This window comes from Aegilops tauschii, chromosome 1, assembly GCF_002575655.3.
Source record: "Aegilops tauschii subsp. strangulata cultivar AL8/78 chromosome 1, Aet v6.0, whole genome shotgun sequence".
NCBI classification, from domain to species: domain Eukaryota; kingdom Viridiplantae; phylum Streptophyta; class Magnoliopsida; order Poales; family Poaceae; genus Aegilops; species Aegilops tauschii.
Window position 1 is genome coordinate 421237361 of NC_053035.3, and position 16245 is coordinate 421253605.

The following is a 16245-nucleotide window of genomic DNA, read 5'->3' on the forward strand; positions in this document are numbered from 1 at the left end:
TGTATTAAAAAAGAGGCTTTGTGAGGAGTACCAGAAGACAGATGTTGAAGAAGAGGTGAAACGCCGGCATTTGGAGGAAGATATAGAGGATGGACGAAAGAAGAGGCGTGTGGAAGCCAAAAGACTTAAAAATAACCATTTTGGGCATGAGAAGAGAAGAGGCAGAAAGAGGAAGATGAAAAAAAGAATTGGTTGGCTAAAGCATAATCGCCATTTCACCTTCATGGATGATGTTATTATTGTTGTACTAGACTTGTCTGCAGTGATGGACTTATTGCTAGACCGGATTGTTGTAATTTGTCATGGATGGACCGATGTGACTTCCTATTAGATGGCAACGTGGTATTTTTTTATGGGCGAACTAGTGGATCATAGGGCATGCCATTGCATTACCATAGTGAAAACTATCCAGACAAAATACAGTGATTGGCGCTCGAGAAATGTAAACAGTATGATCATATGAAAAGACGATACTAGAGCGCTTTTTAGCCTCATGGTATTTTTCGTAGAACATCTTTTTAGCACACCATGCCTTATGCTCTTCTTACCATGCCTCATACTCTGTATGTTCTAGTTGTGATTTGCCTAATGGTCCTTTCTGTTGGCCATCTTTTTATAACACCATGCCTTGCACTATTTTTTGTAGGTTTCTTTGTTGTCCTTCTTCCTTTTCACCTACAACCGCTTAGTCTGTTGATTCTCCACGTATGTTCCCATACCATTAGAGTTTGAACTCGCATTGGTTTTCTAGCCCGCATTGTGTGGCACATGGGGCTCCTTTCTGTTTAAGAAGAACCGGTTTTAATTTTAGTTTTGTATTTACCTGTGTAGTTGGTCAAGAAGGCACTTATGAAATTTGACATGGGGCTCATGGTGTGGCCGCATACAAACTAACGGCATCCAAGATATCCACTGGATTTGATCTTGTCTTCATTTCCAGTGTAGCAAGCCTTCACAGCATAATCACAGTTGATAGATCAACGGACATGAAAATCTAGCTCCTCTGTTAGTGGCATATCTAGTGGCATGAATGAACCACTCAGAGTACCTACAAGTTCAAGTGCTTTCTCTTTTCCTTTCGCACTCCTCGAAGATGATCCTGCATTGGCCATTGTGTGTGTGTGTGTGTGTGTGTGTGTGTGTGTGTGTGTGTGTGTGTGTGTGTGTGTGTGTGTGTGTGTGTGTGTGTGTGTAAGACTTGCTTGGCTGTAGTGAAGAAACCCCACAACTGATGCTATTTATAGAGGATAGTTGGACGCAAGTAGCGGAACTAAAGTAAATTGAATACAATAGCTACATTCACACAAATGATATATTGGTCTATGCTTTATATTATCATGGAAATATTAGAAGAGTTGAGAAGAGTGCTCTAGATACATCGCGAAGGACCATAGATTGTGCTAAAGGGGCACCAGGGGTACATGACCACAAAGGTACGACTCCCCACCAAGTGATCTAATATGAGCTTTCAAATTTTCTATCCTAAAATCACTGGTCGGTAATGAGGACTCGTGCTTCAACTTTAAACGGATCGTTTCACCACTTCCAGAATCCACATTGCATGTTACCCTATCACTATTTTTAAGCAACATTAGTACTAAGCAAGTGCATGAACTAGCTCCCTTCTTGGCACTGCATGCCATTTGTGTCCCACGGAGTGGAGTGGTGGTGGTGGGCAAGATCGATTGGCATTGCGCCTTCAGTTGGAGCTGTCGTGCTCAAAAGAAGGGGAGCCCCAGGAATAGTGTGTGACCAGTGAGTACAAAGAGCAGGATTGCTATTTTGGGAAGAATATTAAAGGTGTGAGCTTCGCTGGTGGTGTGTGAGGAGTTTCTCTTTGATGGCACCATGGAACGGCTTGTGGGGCGGCAGGGCCGCCATTGCTGGCGGCAACGCCTACCGCGACATGCCGGTCATTGTCAAGATGGAGAACCCCAACTGGTCTATCTCGGAGATCAACGGTGGCGGTGACAACGGCGAGGACTTCTTGGCCCGAGTAGGCGGGCAGAGGCGGAGGGTGAAGAACACGAAGCAGATCACATGGGTGTTTCGTCTCAAGGCCCACCGTGCCGCCGGTTGCCTGGCGAGGCTCACATCCGCTGCGGTCGCGCTGGGCGGCACTGCACGCCGCCGTGTTGTAGCCGGCCGGACGGACTCCGACGCTGCTGATGGGGAATGCGAGGATGTGGAGGAACGGGACCCTGCTTCGAGGCGGTCTCGGTTCTACACGCTCATCAAGGCCTGCCTCATGATGTCCGTCTTTCTCCTTGTTGTCGAGCTCGCCGCCTACTCCAACGGCAGGGTGAACCTCGCTATCTTCATCAATTCTTTCAACACGTCGTGGATACGCTTTCGTGCCACCTACGTGGCCCCACCGCTCCAGCTCCTCGCCGACGCATGTGTGGTGCTCTTCCTAGTCCAGAGTGCCGACCGCCTCTTCCAGAGCCTCGGTTGCTTCTACATTCTCGTCAAACGCATCAAGCCTAAGCCCCTCTCTCCAGCATTGGCTGATGCAGAGGACCCCGATGCCGGCTATTACCCCATGGTGCTCGTACAAATACCAATGTGCAACGAGAAAGAGGTTTGCGTCACTGCCACCACCTACAATTGCCCCCACAGTTTCAATATATTAAAAAAATTATCATGATGGTCGTCTCTTGTTCTATTTAGGTGTATCGGCAGTCGATTGCAGCGGTCTGCAATTTAGATTGGCCGAGGTCCAACTTTCTTGTGCAGGTGCTAGACGACTCCGATGACGTGGCAACTCAGGCATTGATCAAAGAGGAGGTGGAGAAGTGGAGGCATAGTGGTGCACACATTGTGTACCGCCATTGTGTCCTTAGGGAGGGCTACAAGGCAGGTAACCTCAAGTCGGCGATGAGTTGCAGCTATGTGAAGGACTACGAGTATGTCGCCATCTTTGATGCCGACTTCCAGCCATACCCCGATTTCTTGAAGCGCACCGTGCCCCATTTTAAGGTGGAGTTCAGTTCTTGAAGTATGTGAATGTATAGACTTTAGTGATTCTAGATTATGAACTCTTTCATTGGGTGGGTGCAGGACAACGAGGATCTGGGTCTCGTCCAAGCCAGATGGTCATTTGTGAACAAGGATGAGAACCTATTGACACGGTTGCAGAACATTAACCTATGCTTCCACTTTGAGGTGGAGCAACAGGTGAATGGTGTGTTCATCAACTTCTTTGGGTTCAATGGTACAGCTGGGGTGTGGAGGATCAAGGCCGTGGAGGACTCAGGAGGGTGGATGGAACGAACAACGGTGGAAGACATGGACATTGCTGTCCGTGCACACCTAAAGGGCTGGAAGTTTGTCTTTCTCAATGATGTTGAGGTGCATCTTGTGCCTACTTACTCATGGATTGCATTATTACATCATTGCTATGGTAGATTAAATATCTTATGATATATATTATGCTAATTTGTGTGTCATCTCTGGGCAGTGTCAATGCGAATTACCAGAGTCGTACGAGGCTTACCGAAAGCAACAACACAGGTGGCATTCGGGGCCGATGCAATTGTTCAGGCTATGCTTGCCAGATATCATTAGATGCAAGGTATTGCAAGTGCTCTTTTCCTGCTCTAGAATCTAGTTCATAATTTTTGAGATAGTTGTACATTGTGATTAGAAATGCTACCAACATCGCAATATGTTTTATTTCTTGTGACATTCGTAGATACTTCTTTTTCTGGACTTTTGTTTACATACTTATGATATTAGGTGCATTTGTGTGTTTCTTAAGGTTCTTTTCTTGAATACATACCTGGAATTCATGTCATTGTATGTGCTGCTCACTCAAGGTTTTTTGTTTTTGATTATGCCGGCTATCCGTTAACTTTGGATAACATTATTCTTTGTCAAAGATAGCAAGGTACTGCTCTAATGGTAGCTAATTTTGTTATGGCAGATTGTCTTCTGGAAGAAAGCCAACCTGATATTCCTTTTCTTCTTGCTACGCAAGCTCATCTTGCCTTTTTATTCCTTCACACTCTTCTGCATCATCCTCCCAATGACAATGTTTGTGCCTGAAGCTGAGCTTCCTGATTGGGTTGTATGTTACATCCCAGTGCTGATGTCATTTCTAAATATTGCCCCTGCACCGAAATCATTCCCGTTTATCATCCCATACCTGCTCTTCGAGAACACCATGTCAGTTACCAAGTTCAATGCCATGATCTCTGGACTGTTCCAGCTAGGAAGCACATATGAGTGGGTCGTGACCAAGAAGTCCGGCCGATCATTGGAGGGCGATCTCATTTCCTTGGCGCCAAAGGGGTTGAAGCAACTAAAGTATGGCTCAGTTCCAGCCATCAACGTAGCAATCAAGGAGCAATCGAAGGCCAAAAAGGAATCCAAGAAGTACAACCGAATATATAAGAAGGAGCTTGCCATGTCACTACTCCTCCTGTCCGCCGCCGCTCGCAGCTTACTATCAAAGCAAGGGATCCACTTCTATTTCCTGCTGTTCCAAGGCATCTCCTTTTTGCTGGTGGGACTCGATCTCATAGGTCAGGACATCAAATAAATCAACCATAGCATGGACATAGAAAGTAATTTGTCACTAAACTTGCAATATGTGGGGTCGTGGATGTTGTTGTACCTTCCATCGTCAGAGGGGTGTAGGAGCTAGGACCCCGAGGCGAACATGCGGCATGGTAGTCAAAGGATTCTTACAACAGTGTATGTATGTCATGTGTAGATATATATTGGATTAGTCATCTTGTTGTTCTGTGAATCTGGCTAACTGTTTCTGCCTTTCTGGTCAATCACATTCTTTTGTAACATGTTGTTCTAGATGATGTTCAGGTTAGAATTATATCATAGTTCTGAATCCCCTATAGATATGATTTCCCGACCTTGTTTCAGTTGTGTTGATCGATGCGTCTGTTAGTACCTACCCTGTTTGACTCGTCAAAAGCTTGCTACATTTTTGCATCATCTCAAAATTCCACTCTAAAAAGTAGCTGCATGACTAGAACTGACGAGTAATTCCATGGCATACAATCTGAAGTTTTGGCTAGTTTCAAAAAAAAATCAACAAGGAGAAATATATTAGTATTAAGATGATACCATTTACACCCGGCCTCTGGGACAACACAATATCATGACCTTGTCGAGACATCAAAGATGCACAACTAAAAAGGGCCAACAAAACCAAGGACTTGCAACATACAAGCAGTAATGCCACTCATCGTCCTTGGCAACAGGCACCGAGGGTAGTGGCGACCAAACCGGGCCACGACCCGTCCTTGCGTTTGGATTTTTCTTAAAATTGGTCCAAATTTGGCCCCCAAACCAGATATGGCCCATTGTGCAAGCTGTTAGCCCATCCTTAGCCCGCTCTACGATTTCCATCGCGTTGTGCCTCTCTGCTTGAGTGCTGCTATTGAGGGATTCAGCCACCGTTGTCGGAAATACTCCCTCCATTCCATATTACTTGTCGCTGATTTAGTACAAAGTTGTATTAAATCAGCGACAAGTAATATGGAACAGAGGATGTATATCTTTAGGCACCACCATCGCGTATGCGATTAGGACAAAAGATAAGTCTTTGCATTAGGGGCAGATAAAGAAATAAGTAGAATATCGTACAGTACAAGCTACCAAAAAGGATTCCTGACCGGATATAGTGGCTTTTTTTAAGCTTTAATATAATGACTGCTATATACTAGTCTACCATATATGCTAGAACATGGCAGTAGTTACAAGGCACCATTACCACGCAACTTATAAAAATTGATCATGCCCCTAAAACAACTCTGCAAAATATGCATGCTTCAGACCTTCAGTGCTTCTAAAAAGGATCTTGATGGGTTTCATGTACCGCTGCTCAGTGATCACCTTAAAGTTTAACCCGGCAAAAACATACGTACAACATATATACAATTTAATAATCCTAGCCTAGTACTGCATGCAACCATGTATATATTCGAAAAAGTGATTGCCTACGTCGGCCATCATGGCAAATACACGGATTGCTTTATATAATAAGAATATCCTGAGAGAATTGCACACATTTCTTCCAATTAAATTGCCGTGAAGGGAAGTATTGTTTATGTTTAGCAATCACATGCGGATCAAGAGAAGATGCAGACGAGCAAGCAAAGATGAGCTAGCGCGTATATATATATCCTTTCCCGCCATAAGTTTGTGTGCGCGCCGCTTTCCCATGCGCCATCTACACGGCTACTAATTTCAAGTTTCCAGCCAACCGCCATTGCTTATCTACTCACGCCGAACAAGTGTAAATAATTTAACATATCCTATAAAAAAGAGGGTGAGATCGCACATCCGTTTGTCCTGGCCGAAATAATAAATATAATATATTAAGGGAAACGTTTCACACCGGCGGACCGGCGGAAACTTCGGCCGGTCCAGTCCACGCGCGCGCGCGACCCACTCGCGAGCAACCACGTGGCGTTGTGGACCCGAGTTGACTAGTCCTCCTGCATTATCCCTTCTTCTCTTCCAGGCCGCTCACTCTTATCCCCTTCTCTCGTATATTTTTTTCTTCGAGCTCGTGTGCCTCCGCCTGCACATCCTCCTCACCATGGCCAGCCTCTATTCTTCTTCCTCACATCCTCCGTCCATGCCATGGCCATGCGCCACCTACCCCTCGTCCTCATGGCGCACTCCTAGCCCCCCAACTCCCTGGCCGTGCTACTATGCCATTGGCGCGTGCTACAACCGTTTGATTCAAAAGCTTCAACCCGCTGTATATTAAGCTTCAACCGGATACCACGCATAGAAAAAAGCTGCAATCGTTCATATGAAAGCTTTAGCTGTAGTTTGAAAAAGCTTCAACCAGCGCCGGCTGGAGGTGGAAGAAGATGACAAAAAAAGTTGTAGTTTTGCTACATGCTTCAACTGGCATAGATTTTGCTACAACAGGCATATCATTTTGCTACAGCTAGGGTCACGTTTTGCTACAACCCACAGCCGGCGTCGTGGTTTTGCTACAACTAGCATCGCTTTTTGCTACAACCGGCATAATGTTTTGCTACATCCAGCACAGCCGAGTTGCAACCCGCGACGGCAACGACGACTTTTTTGTTGCAACCGTCGTAGGTATTTGCTACGTCCGGCAATGGGTTTTGTTACATCCGTTCATTTATGCAAATGTTGCTGCCTGCAATGGCGAGCTACAACCAGCGAAAGCGGCGACGTATCTTTTTTGCTGCAACCGTGTCTCCATTTTGCTACGACAAACAACGAAAAATGCTACAACAGGCAATTCTATTTGCTGGAACCAGTCAATCGCCAACGAGGCGGAGCTGCATCCATGGCGAGCGCGGATCTCGGGCAAGCGCGGACGGCCGGCGAGGGCGCCCACCGGCGACGAGGAACGCCGCGGTGGTGCTTCAAGCTCGGGTGTTTTCTCACGGGGATATGGCGTGGTGTCGTCGGCGATCAGGCCGTTGCAATTTTTTTTTTGAAAAATTGACTTCTAAGGAGGACAAAGCCAGGGACAGATCTGACAGTCTAATCGCTGCATCGGGCGGCCAGGGCTGGACCGGCCCAACTGTTGGGCCGGTCCAACTGTTGGGCCTAGCGTCGCCCATATATTAAGCGTAATATTTCTTTGACTTGGCCTGCTATTGTAGCTACTCACCTACCTACCGAGCGGGTGTGTTTCTATTTTCCAAACCAGTCATGTAGATGTTGCTCATTTGTGTGGTTACTATATAAGTAGACATTTTGGCGAACCATATATAATTGGAACATTTCAAGGTATAAATTTGGGAAAAAAATAATGGTTCACATTTGCCGAAATGTCTATCGTGAGGGCATGATCGATTCACATCACGTGCCAACTCGGGGGGCTGCTAAAATGTGTGCGCCCGTGCGCATTTAATTTTCCCGATTAGGAAAGTTCGTGCGGAGGATTAAATAACGGGCCCCACAATTAAGTCGGGGGAGACAGATTAATACTGGGCCCGTAGTTGAAAATCACGGGTCGTGGTCCCTCGGAGTACAATCACTCGCGAGAGTGTTTTCGGCCAACTTGTGGGCCCCACTTTAAGATTTGATTTATAATTCACCTTGTGATTCTTCCTCAGGATCATGTCTTTCCCCGTCCCCTTCCAATCTAGCGAACCACTATGTGCATCCTCCTCATGGTGGTCGCTCTTCGCCGGAGCTGACATGCTCGTGTCTCGCACACCGTTCTCCCCCGTCAAGTGTTGTGTTGTCGTTGAAGACCATCAATCAGGAGAAGTCCATACTAGCGTTTTTGCATCTGGTGGCCCATCAGATGCCCCACCACCTAAGCCATAGGAGGTGTCGCCATTGTCGTATTGTTGTCGTCGCCGTCCATGAACTTAAGCAACTTACCCACAACGACGGTGGCCAACGATGGTGGAGGCAAAATGGAGGCAAACCAACTAAAGGGCACGATGGCACTCGAGAAAAACACCCCCTGCATCGTGTCTAAACGGATGACCAGGGTGGCGGCGGGATAAAGGGACATGCAGTGGCGGAGGACCCAGTTGGGCAAGGGTTGGCGGCCGCCCTACCTTAATTTGTTCGGTGCAGGCAGGGTGCAAGGCTGTGCATCGGCACGATGGCGTTGCCGGTGGCGAGTGACCAAAGCCCGCCCTACCTCAACTTTTGTCTGTCCTCCGCCACTGTGACGGGGTGGCAAAGTACTCCCTCCGTCCTGAAAAACACGTCGCAACGGTATTTTTATGAAAAAGTCCTTCAGGTTTATCCGACCGAACCCGCAGTCCAATCGTCTCCTCCGCCAGCTCGCTCAGTTCCACTAGCTCCCCCGCAACGCCGGCGACCTCGCGTAGCTCAAGCACACCGCGCTGCCGCGCAGCTCCACTGCAACCCCGCGCGGATCCACCTCTACCCCGTGCAGCTCCACCGCTCACCCGCGCAGCTCCCCCGCTCCCCTTTCCCGCATCCCTAAATTTCCAAGCTTTCCCCCATCCCCTTCCGGAAAATCGGCGCTTGCTGCCCGTCGATTCTCCACTACCACCACCAATCCCGGCCACCGTCGAGAGGGGAGAGCAGGAGGAGGAAAAGGTCACTGGCGCCGGCAAGATAGGGAAGAGCAGGAGGAGAAAAAGGGACCAGACGAGTGGCAGCGGGTGGTGGCGATGCACGGCACGGTCACTGGAGAGGCGTCTGCGGCGGAGCTCGTCGGCGTCGCGTATGCCAGGGCGTCGAAGCCGACCAACGCGTTCGCCGCCTCGTCTCCTGGAGCGGGCGGCCACAACTACAAGGGCGCCTCCGCGTCCGCCGTGCTGGCCCGCCTAGCCGGCGGCAACAGGTGGCACCAGGACGACGACGGCGGTGAAATGGATGAACTGCAGGAGGTTAGCCGTCCACATCCCTGTGCCTCTGTTGGTGAACATCGTGGAGTAATGTTGTTAAGTTATCTGCTGCTGTTTGTTGTCCTGTTAATTTCAGAAAGAATTCCAATCCATCATGGTGTGCGCATGCAGTTAATTGATCTCCAGTTAAGTGATCTGCTGTTGTTTTAGTTCCAGCGAAGTTTCTTGTCCTTTAGACAATTTTGGAAACATTTTCAGTGAGAAATCTATCCAGTGGTATCTCATTGTCATTGAGTATCTTGCAGTATCTGAAAAATAATGAAATGCAAAGACTTAGTTCTGCTGGCCGGAGGATTATAATCAAAGACTAGCTTAACAATTGATGGAACATGTCAATTACACAGCAGTTTATAGTCAAGAAAAATATGACATGGTCTTACTTTCATGTGTATGGACACCACATCCTGTAACACTCATTCCTCTGTACCATGGAGCTGATCCATTCAGATTCCAAATAGGAGGCCTAAACCTTCCTTGCTACTCACTGCTTAGGCTTGTAACTGCTTGGTGCTTTGCTTGGCCATTCAGATTCCAAACAGGAGTACAATCTGATTAGGCTTGTAACTGCTTGGTGCTTTGCTTCATCACTGAAGGGTTTCTATCCTAGAATTAGTACTGTTTCCTTCATTCAGATTCCAAACAGGAGTAGAGTGCAGTAATGTTTCCTTCACTCATGTGCCAAATTTTAACTATGTTTCTTGTATGCTGTTGTCATGCCAAGAAAAATGCCATGTGGCAGCAGCACTTGTGGTTGTGGCTTATGCACTAGAGCACATGACCAAAATATGGCACTTCTTCACCGAATCCTCCTGTGGTGCCACTGCCAGCAGCTGCAGTTTCTAATCTTGGTGCCATTTCTGATGAGAACCAACCAAGAGGGATTGGCATGCAGAGAGGAAGATGATGGCCAAGCAGAGCTGGACCTCACTCTCCTCTGCTCTGCTCCAGTCCACCATCATGGGGAGAAAGAAGGCCAAGCAAGATGCCCATGCTGTTGCTGCAGTTCTAGTGCAAGTGCAAGCATATGGTCAAATAACTAAAATTAATCCAAATCATTTCAAATAAATCAAAAAACCCAAATTAATTCAAATAATCCAAATTAATCCAAATAATTCAAGTAATCTAAATAAACTAGGTAATTCAATTAATCTAAATAACCCAGATAATTCAAATAAATCCAAATAACCCAGATAATTCCAATAAATTCCAACAAGGAGTTGATATACAAGGATTAGACAAGGCATACACAAGGAGATGACATAAGGGCCTCTTTGTCCCCTCTTGACACAAGATTACACAAGACATACACAAGGAGCACCTGACTACATGACATAAGGGCCTCTTTGCCCCCTCTTGACTACATTCTTTCTCTGGCCACTTCTTCCATTCCCTTCCCTTTACTTTTCTTTCTTTTCCCTTCTCTAGCTAATTCTTTCCTTTCATTTTCTTTTCCTATTGCAATTTCCATTTCTTCTATAATGGCCCTAGTATCAACAACTACCCGACTGTCGCAATATACACCGGTTATTTCCATTCCAGCATTCTGAACACGATCCTTGTGCAAGTGGGGCAACTATATTGATTTCCTCCTTTGTCTTTCATAACTTCAAACATAACTGCTTCTAATGTGATAAAGCTTCTGTGCAACTTGTCGGGATCGTAGTTCTCGAATTCCTCTTCCACACCCTGTACCAGTTCCTGGATGTTTGTAGGTGACCTGCAGTCGGTTAGAGACTGGAGAGAGCTATGGAAGCAGAGGTCCAAACAATTTAACTCGGGGCTATTTGGGGGCTGTTGTAGCAATCGGATGTCAAGATCAGTTTGTTCCACAGCTTCTCGAAAAGCTACATCATTGGGAAGGACATGAGGCTTTGCGTTATCCTGTTGGATGAATATTGTTGCTCCCTCATCATCGTCAGGCCACTTATCTTGAATTGCCGGGATAACCTTATTGATTAGATAATCTCTGCACACAGGCCTGGTTACTTTCACTGATGTCAACACTTTTGTTCCCTTTGTTCTGTTCTGACTTGTCCGCTTCGCCTCAATCTCTTCGACGAATGCCCAAATGCTGATCTTCCCATCGAATGTTAGCTCCCCCTCATTGTTATATCGAGGCTTGGCAACAGCTGTTAGGAACATCACCTTCCCAATGTTGTGAGTGTTTGACACGGTGCGCTTCGGTTCAGGTTCTCCTGGAAGTACATAGTAACTATTCTTCACTCTCGTCATATCAAACCACTTCTCATCAATGTGAACCATATTCGTCATTGGTTTTAACATAGACCGAGAAGTTGAGATCGAATTGTCATTGACCATGGACATACAAAATTTCAATCTCGCAAGCTTGTTCTCTAGCTTGAGATGAGGCTTCACGGTGCTTGTGATGCGGTTGAGCTCATTCAACTGGAACCTCTTATGTAGGGTCGATCGGGCCACACCTAGAGACCGTGCCAGAGATCGAATTGTTCTTCTTTTATTCAGTGGGATTGTTGAGGTCCTCTCTAGATCTAGCTCCTTTCTCTTTCTGCCGGATCTTCCTGGATTCTTGCTTGAGACATCTACTTCTTTGCCATCGGCAATTTGCTTTTTAACCTCTTCCCAGATTCTTTCAACAGATCGTACACTTATGTCCAACAGGTTTGAGACTAGCAGCTTGTCGTCTGGTTGAACAGACCCATCTCTGAGCTCGATTACCAGCAAGGCAAAGTAAACACCATGCCTCTCCTTATCTGACAATTCTCTTCTCTTCTCTTGAAGTATCCAATTCATAACTTCATCCTCTTCCTCTTGAGCTTCATCCTCTTGAGCTTCATCTTCTTGAGGCATCCAATTCATATCTTCATCGTCTTCCTCTTGAGGCATCAAGTTCAAATCCATAACTACATTCTCTGCCACTTGAGGTTCCTCCTCTTGAGGCATCAAATTCAAATTAATACCTTCATCGTCTTCCTCTTGAGGCATCATGTTCAAATCCATACTCCTGCTAGCAATGACAAAAGATGAGTACATCATGGTACCATAACAAGGATATACACACAGAAAATGAGTAGAATGACAGGAGCCTTGCAACCATTACAAAAATGTGAACTACTGACTAAGAAATGCTATGACAGGAGCCTTTGTAACACCATTTCATTTCTTGTTCCTTTCTTGCTTGCTTGCTTCTCTACTTACAGTAGTTTCTATAGCCGTTCTCTTGTTTGTTCCTCTAGTACTGATAGAGGTCCCGGAGCTAGTAGCAGTTCCTCTAGCAAGTGCCATTAATAAATTTTACTCTACTTACAGTAGTTCCTCTAGTCACAGTTCTAGAGACAGTGTTTGTTCAGATCATAATTGCTCTGCATCTACTGATTTTTTCTATGCCATGTCAAGCATAGATAGGTTCAATTAATTTGCTTGAATTATCAAAATTACTGTCACTACTACTGTATGCTTTGACACTGTCGAAACTGATTTAGTGTGAATATGTGCCTTATGTAACCAATAATTTCTGTATTAAGGTTTTATTCAGTGTTTCTCTGAAGAAATCTGAACATTATTTTCATTTAACTTGTACTTGCAGCACAAGCATGGCCATCCACCAACATGCAAAACAAGTTCAAGACCAAAAATATGTGTTTCTTGCTGTTTACTCAACTGAACCAGATTTGGGTATTCAAGTTCCAAGGTTTCTGCTAACAGCATACAGATTAAATTGAAAAGCTGGATTCATTTAAATCATGGACAGTTCAAAACCAATTATTTCCAAACCAATTATTTCTAGCTTGCTCCCTCCACCCCCCGGATATCTACTGATTTTTATTCAATTAACACTAATCATATTCAGTTAACAGGAGCAGAGCAGTTCTTCCTGACGAACAGGAGCAGAGCAGCAACTCCCGTACACTGATCATATTCAGCACAGGGAGCAGAGGAGCAACTCCTTACGGTACCTTCTTCCTCTTGACGAGCAGGAGCTCTGGCGGCAGCACGGGCAGACGAGCAGCAGCAGCACCGGCGGTAGGGGAGAAGCAGCCGCACGGGCGCGCGGGCAGGGGAGAAGCAGCCGCACGGGCTCGCGCGGAAGATTGAGGAGGGCGCGCGGGCAGGGGAGAAGGAGGACACGCGCGAGCTCCTGGTCCACCGGATCGTGGAGGCAATCTCCGGCAACGCCCGTAGGGGATTGCGGCCGGGATGAATTGCGGCGGCGCACGCGCGGGAGCTCGAGGACGATGCACTGGAGCTTGAGGAGGATGCGCTGGAGCTTGAGGAGGATGCGCGGGAGTTCGAGGTGGACGCCCGCGAGCTCGAGGAGGACGTGGCCGGAGGTCCCGACGATGCCCGCAGGTAATCGAGGCGGGAGGGGATCGCGGCGACGCAGGTCTGAGCGGGAGAGGCGGCGGAGCAGGTACTTGGCGACGGCGGCGGCGGAGCAGGTAGGTGGCGACAGCGGCGGAGCACTTCCTGATGGGCGGCGAGTCGCGCAGCTGGGCGGCGCCGGCCCCTATCGACGGCGGAGGAAGAAGACAGCGGGCGGAGGGGCTTGTTTCAGACGATTTTAAAACTACAAGGGCTTTTTTGCAAAATCAACTTTGAACTGCGCCTGCGACATGTTTTTCGGGACGGAGGGAGTAACACGTTAGTGATGCCACGTGGGTGGCAGAAGACAACCGGATGGCCGGTTTACACTTGACAAAAGAAGCATTGTTGCTGGATGTGGAGAAGAACAACATGGTGGAGGTGATTTAGACGTAGGGAGAGTGCGTCGGTGGCTTTTCTTCTTCCTCTTCGTGGAGGGAGGCGGTCGAAACCGGGCACAGTGGTCAATAATTTGAGTGGAGGCAAGTAATGTGATGTGTGGCACTTATATTAATTGTATAAATTCACTGAATATATTTTGGTTTGAATACGAACATACTCTATTCAACTGAAATTGAATTCCGAGTGAGGCCCCTCCCCCAGACCAGACCCCAGTTGTACTTGGGTCAGCTCCTGCCGACAGCGGAGTACACGAAAGTGGTCTGAAGTCGGCCGTGCACGTACGTATAGCGTCGTCGCAGACCGTAGTAAATTGGCTCTCCCCAGAAATTGCAGCCTGGGATGGATACAGCCCTTCACGCACGTAAGGAGTAATTCCAGACGTTTTTAATCAAAACAAGATGTGTTTTGCCTCGATTTTTTCTCCTCTTGTTTAAAGTTAACCCCGGGAGGTGGGATTGCTTGCATGCATGCACGTACCCCCTTGTTCGATTGGAGTTTCTCCTACTAGACAAGGGTCGGAGAACGGCAGCCGACAAACCGACGCAGGAACAGAAGGAAGCCTTCCGGACTATGTTAATTTACCGTGAAGCAGAAGCTATCAACTGTGCGGCCGGCCGGCCACCAGGTCGCTGGATCTCGTTGCACCTATGACCTAGCTAATCCAGACCAACGGCAGTACGTGGCCAGGTCGGTAGCGGTCGCATGGAATTATAGGCCCGCCTGGTTAGCGTGCATTGACCTCCCGTACGCGTGTGTGTACGCATCATATTCATATTTTTTTAGGGGACGCATCATATTCATATGTAAATATATCGTTCTCAGTGCCGTCATGCAGTATTGTGTGTTGCGAAATGACTGTTGTATTGTACCAAAGGGCAGCAATAGTATCATTCTGAAAGAAAAAAAGGCCGGCAATACGAAGAGCATCTTTGCAATGAGATGGGAGGAAAATGTTTCGCGACACCGATGGTTCTTTGTTGGGTACCCACTGTCTCTGCATATATGTGGCTGTCGGGTTGTCGATCGATCGTGACAATTTTGTTTAACTGCAAACTAAACTGTGTACAGAGTATTATCCGAGTGCAATAATGTACGACGCAGACTCGTATTTTCTTTTAGCCCGTGAATGACCCAGGAGGTACGTTCAAGGGAATCACGTGACGTACTTCTGGGCCTGCGAAGGTCGCTTTGCATGCATGGTACCCGCCAAAAAATAGAAGAAGAAAGATGTGGTGCACATTTGCAAAGCGGGTCTCGTCACATGGTGGTGCTTATTAGTTTCTCCAGGACAGACAAAATCGGCCGCCATCAATGTGTACGTACGAGTGCTACACGTACGCCGGATGACCGATCAATAGTCGACGATGGGAATGGGATACCTAAATCAAGTTCGCTGCGCCATTAACAAGCAGAAGCAACACGATATCGATCTGCAGCATAAATTATTTTATTTCCGTTTTTATCGGCCACGTCTTTTTTTGTAGTGGAAACAAGCAGAAGCAACCCCCTAAAAAAACAAGCAGAAGCAAGCGATATCTGCCGTGTAAATGATTTATTTCCATATTTGCACGCAGTTGTAACTAAGCAGAAGCAAAGCCATATCTGCACCATATTTCCATTTTGTATCCGCAGTTATAACCGAGCATGCGGAAGCGACCGATATCTGTAGCATAAATGAATTATTTCCATATTTAACCGCACTTATAATCAAGCAGAAGCGGCCGGTATCTGCAGCATATAAACTGGATTTATTTCCATATTTAAGCGCAGTTATAATTAAGCAGAAGCAAAGCGATATCTCTAACATAAACGATTCATTTCCATTTTTTATCCGCAGTTATAATCAGGCAGCAAATCTTGTGGCTAACACCCCGGCCGGTCGCGATCCACCGTATCGTACGCACCTAAGGGAGGCTGATACGTGTATGAATGGTTCATTTCCATATTTAGATTAACACACACACAAAAAAGCACAGCCCAAAATTCTATCGAACCATCACCGCCGAGCGAAGACGGATCCTTGCCACGTGGCACGCCCTGGCGTCGGCCGATCGTCCATCTCGACGGATTTGGTGGTCTGAACGTAACCGCCGCAGCCCGGCGATGGAGGCGACGCAGTTGGCCGCACGCATGCACGTACAGG

At 47.0% G+C, this 16245-nt stretch overlaps 1 protein-coding gene across 1 annotated transcript; it reads left to right on the top strand.

Annotated features, from left to right (window-relative positions):
• Positions 1-1840: 1840 nt before the first annotated feature.
• On the top strand, positions 1841-4543 carry LOC109783723 (probable xyloglucan glycosyltransferase 9). Its single transcript, XM_020342321.3, has 5 exons — positions 1841-2581; positions 2671-2979; positions 3061-3351; positions 3461-3574; positions 3926-4543. Exons 1-5 carry the CDS (start codon positions 1841-1843, stop codon positions 4541-4543), a joined length of 2073 nt encoding a protein of 690 aa, XP_020197910.3.
• Positions 4544-16245: the final 11702 nt, after the last annotated feature.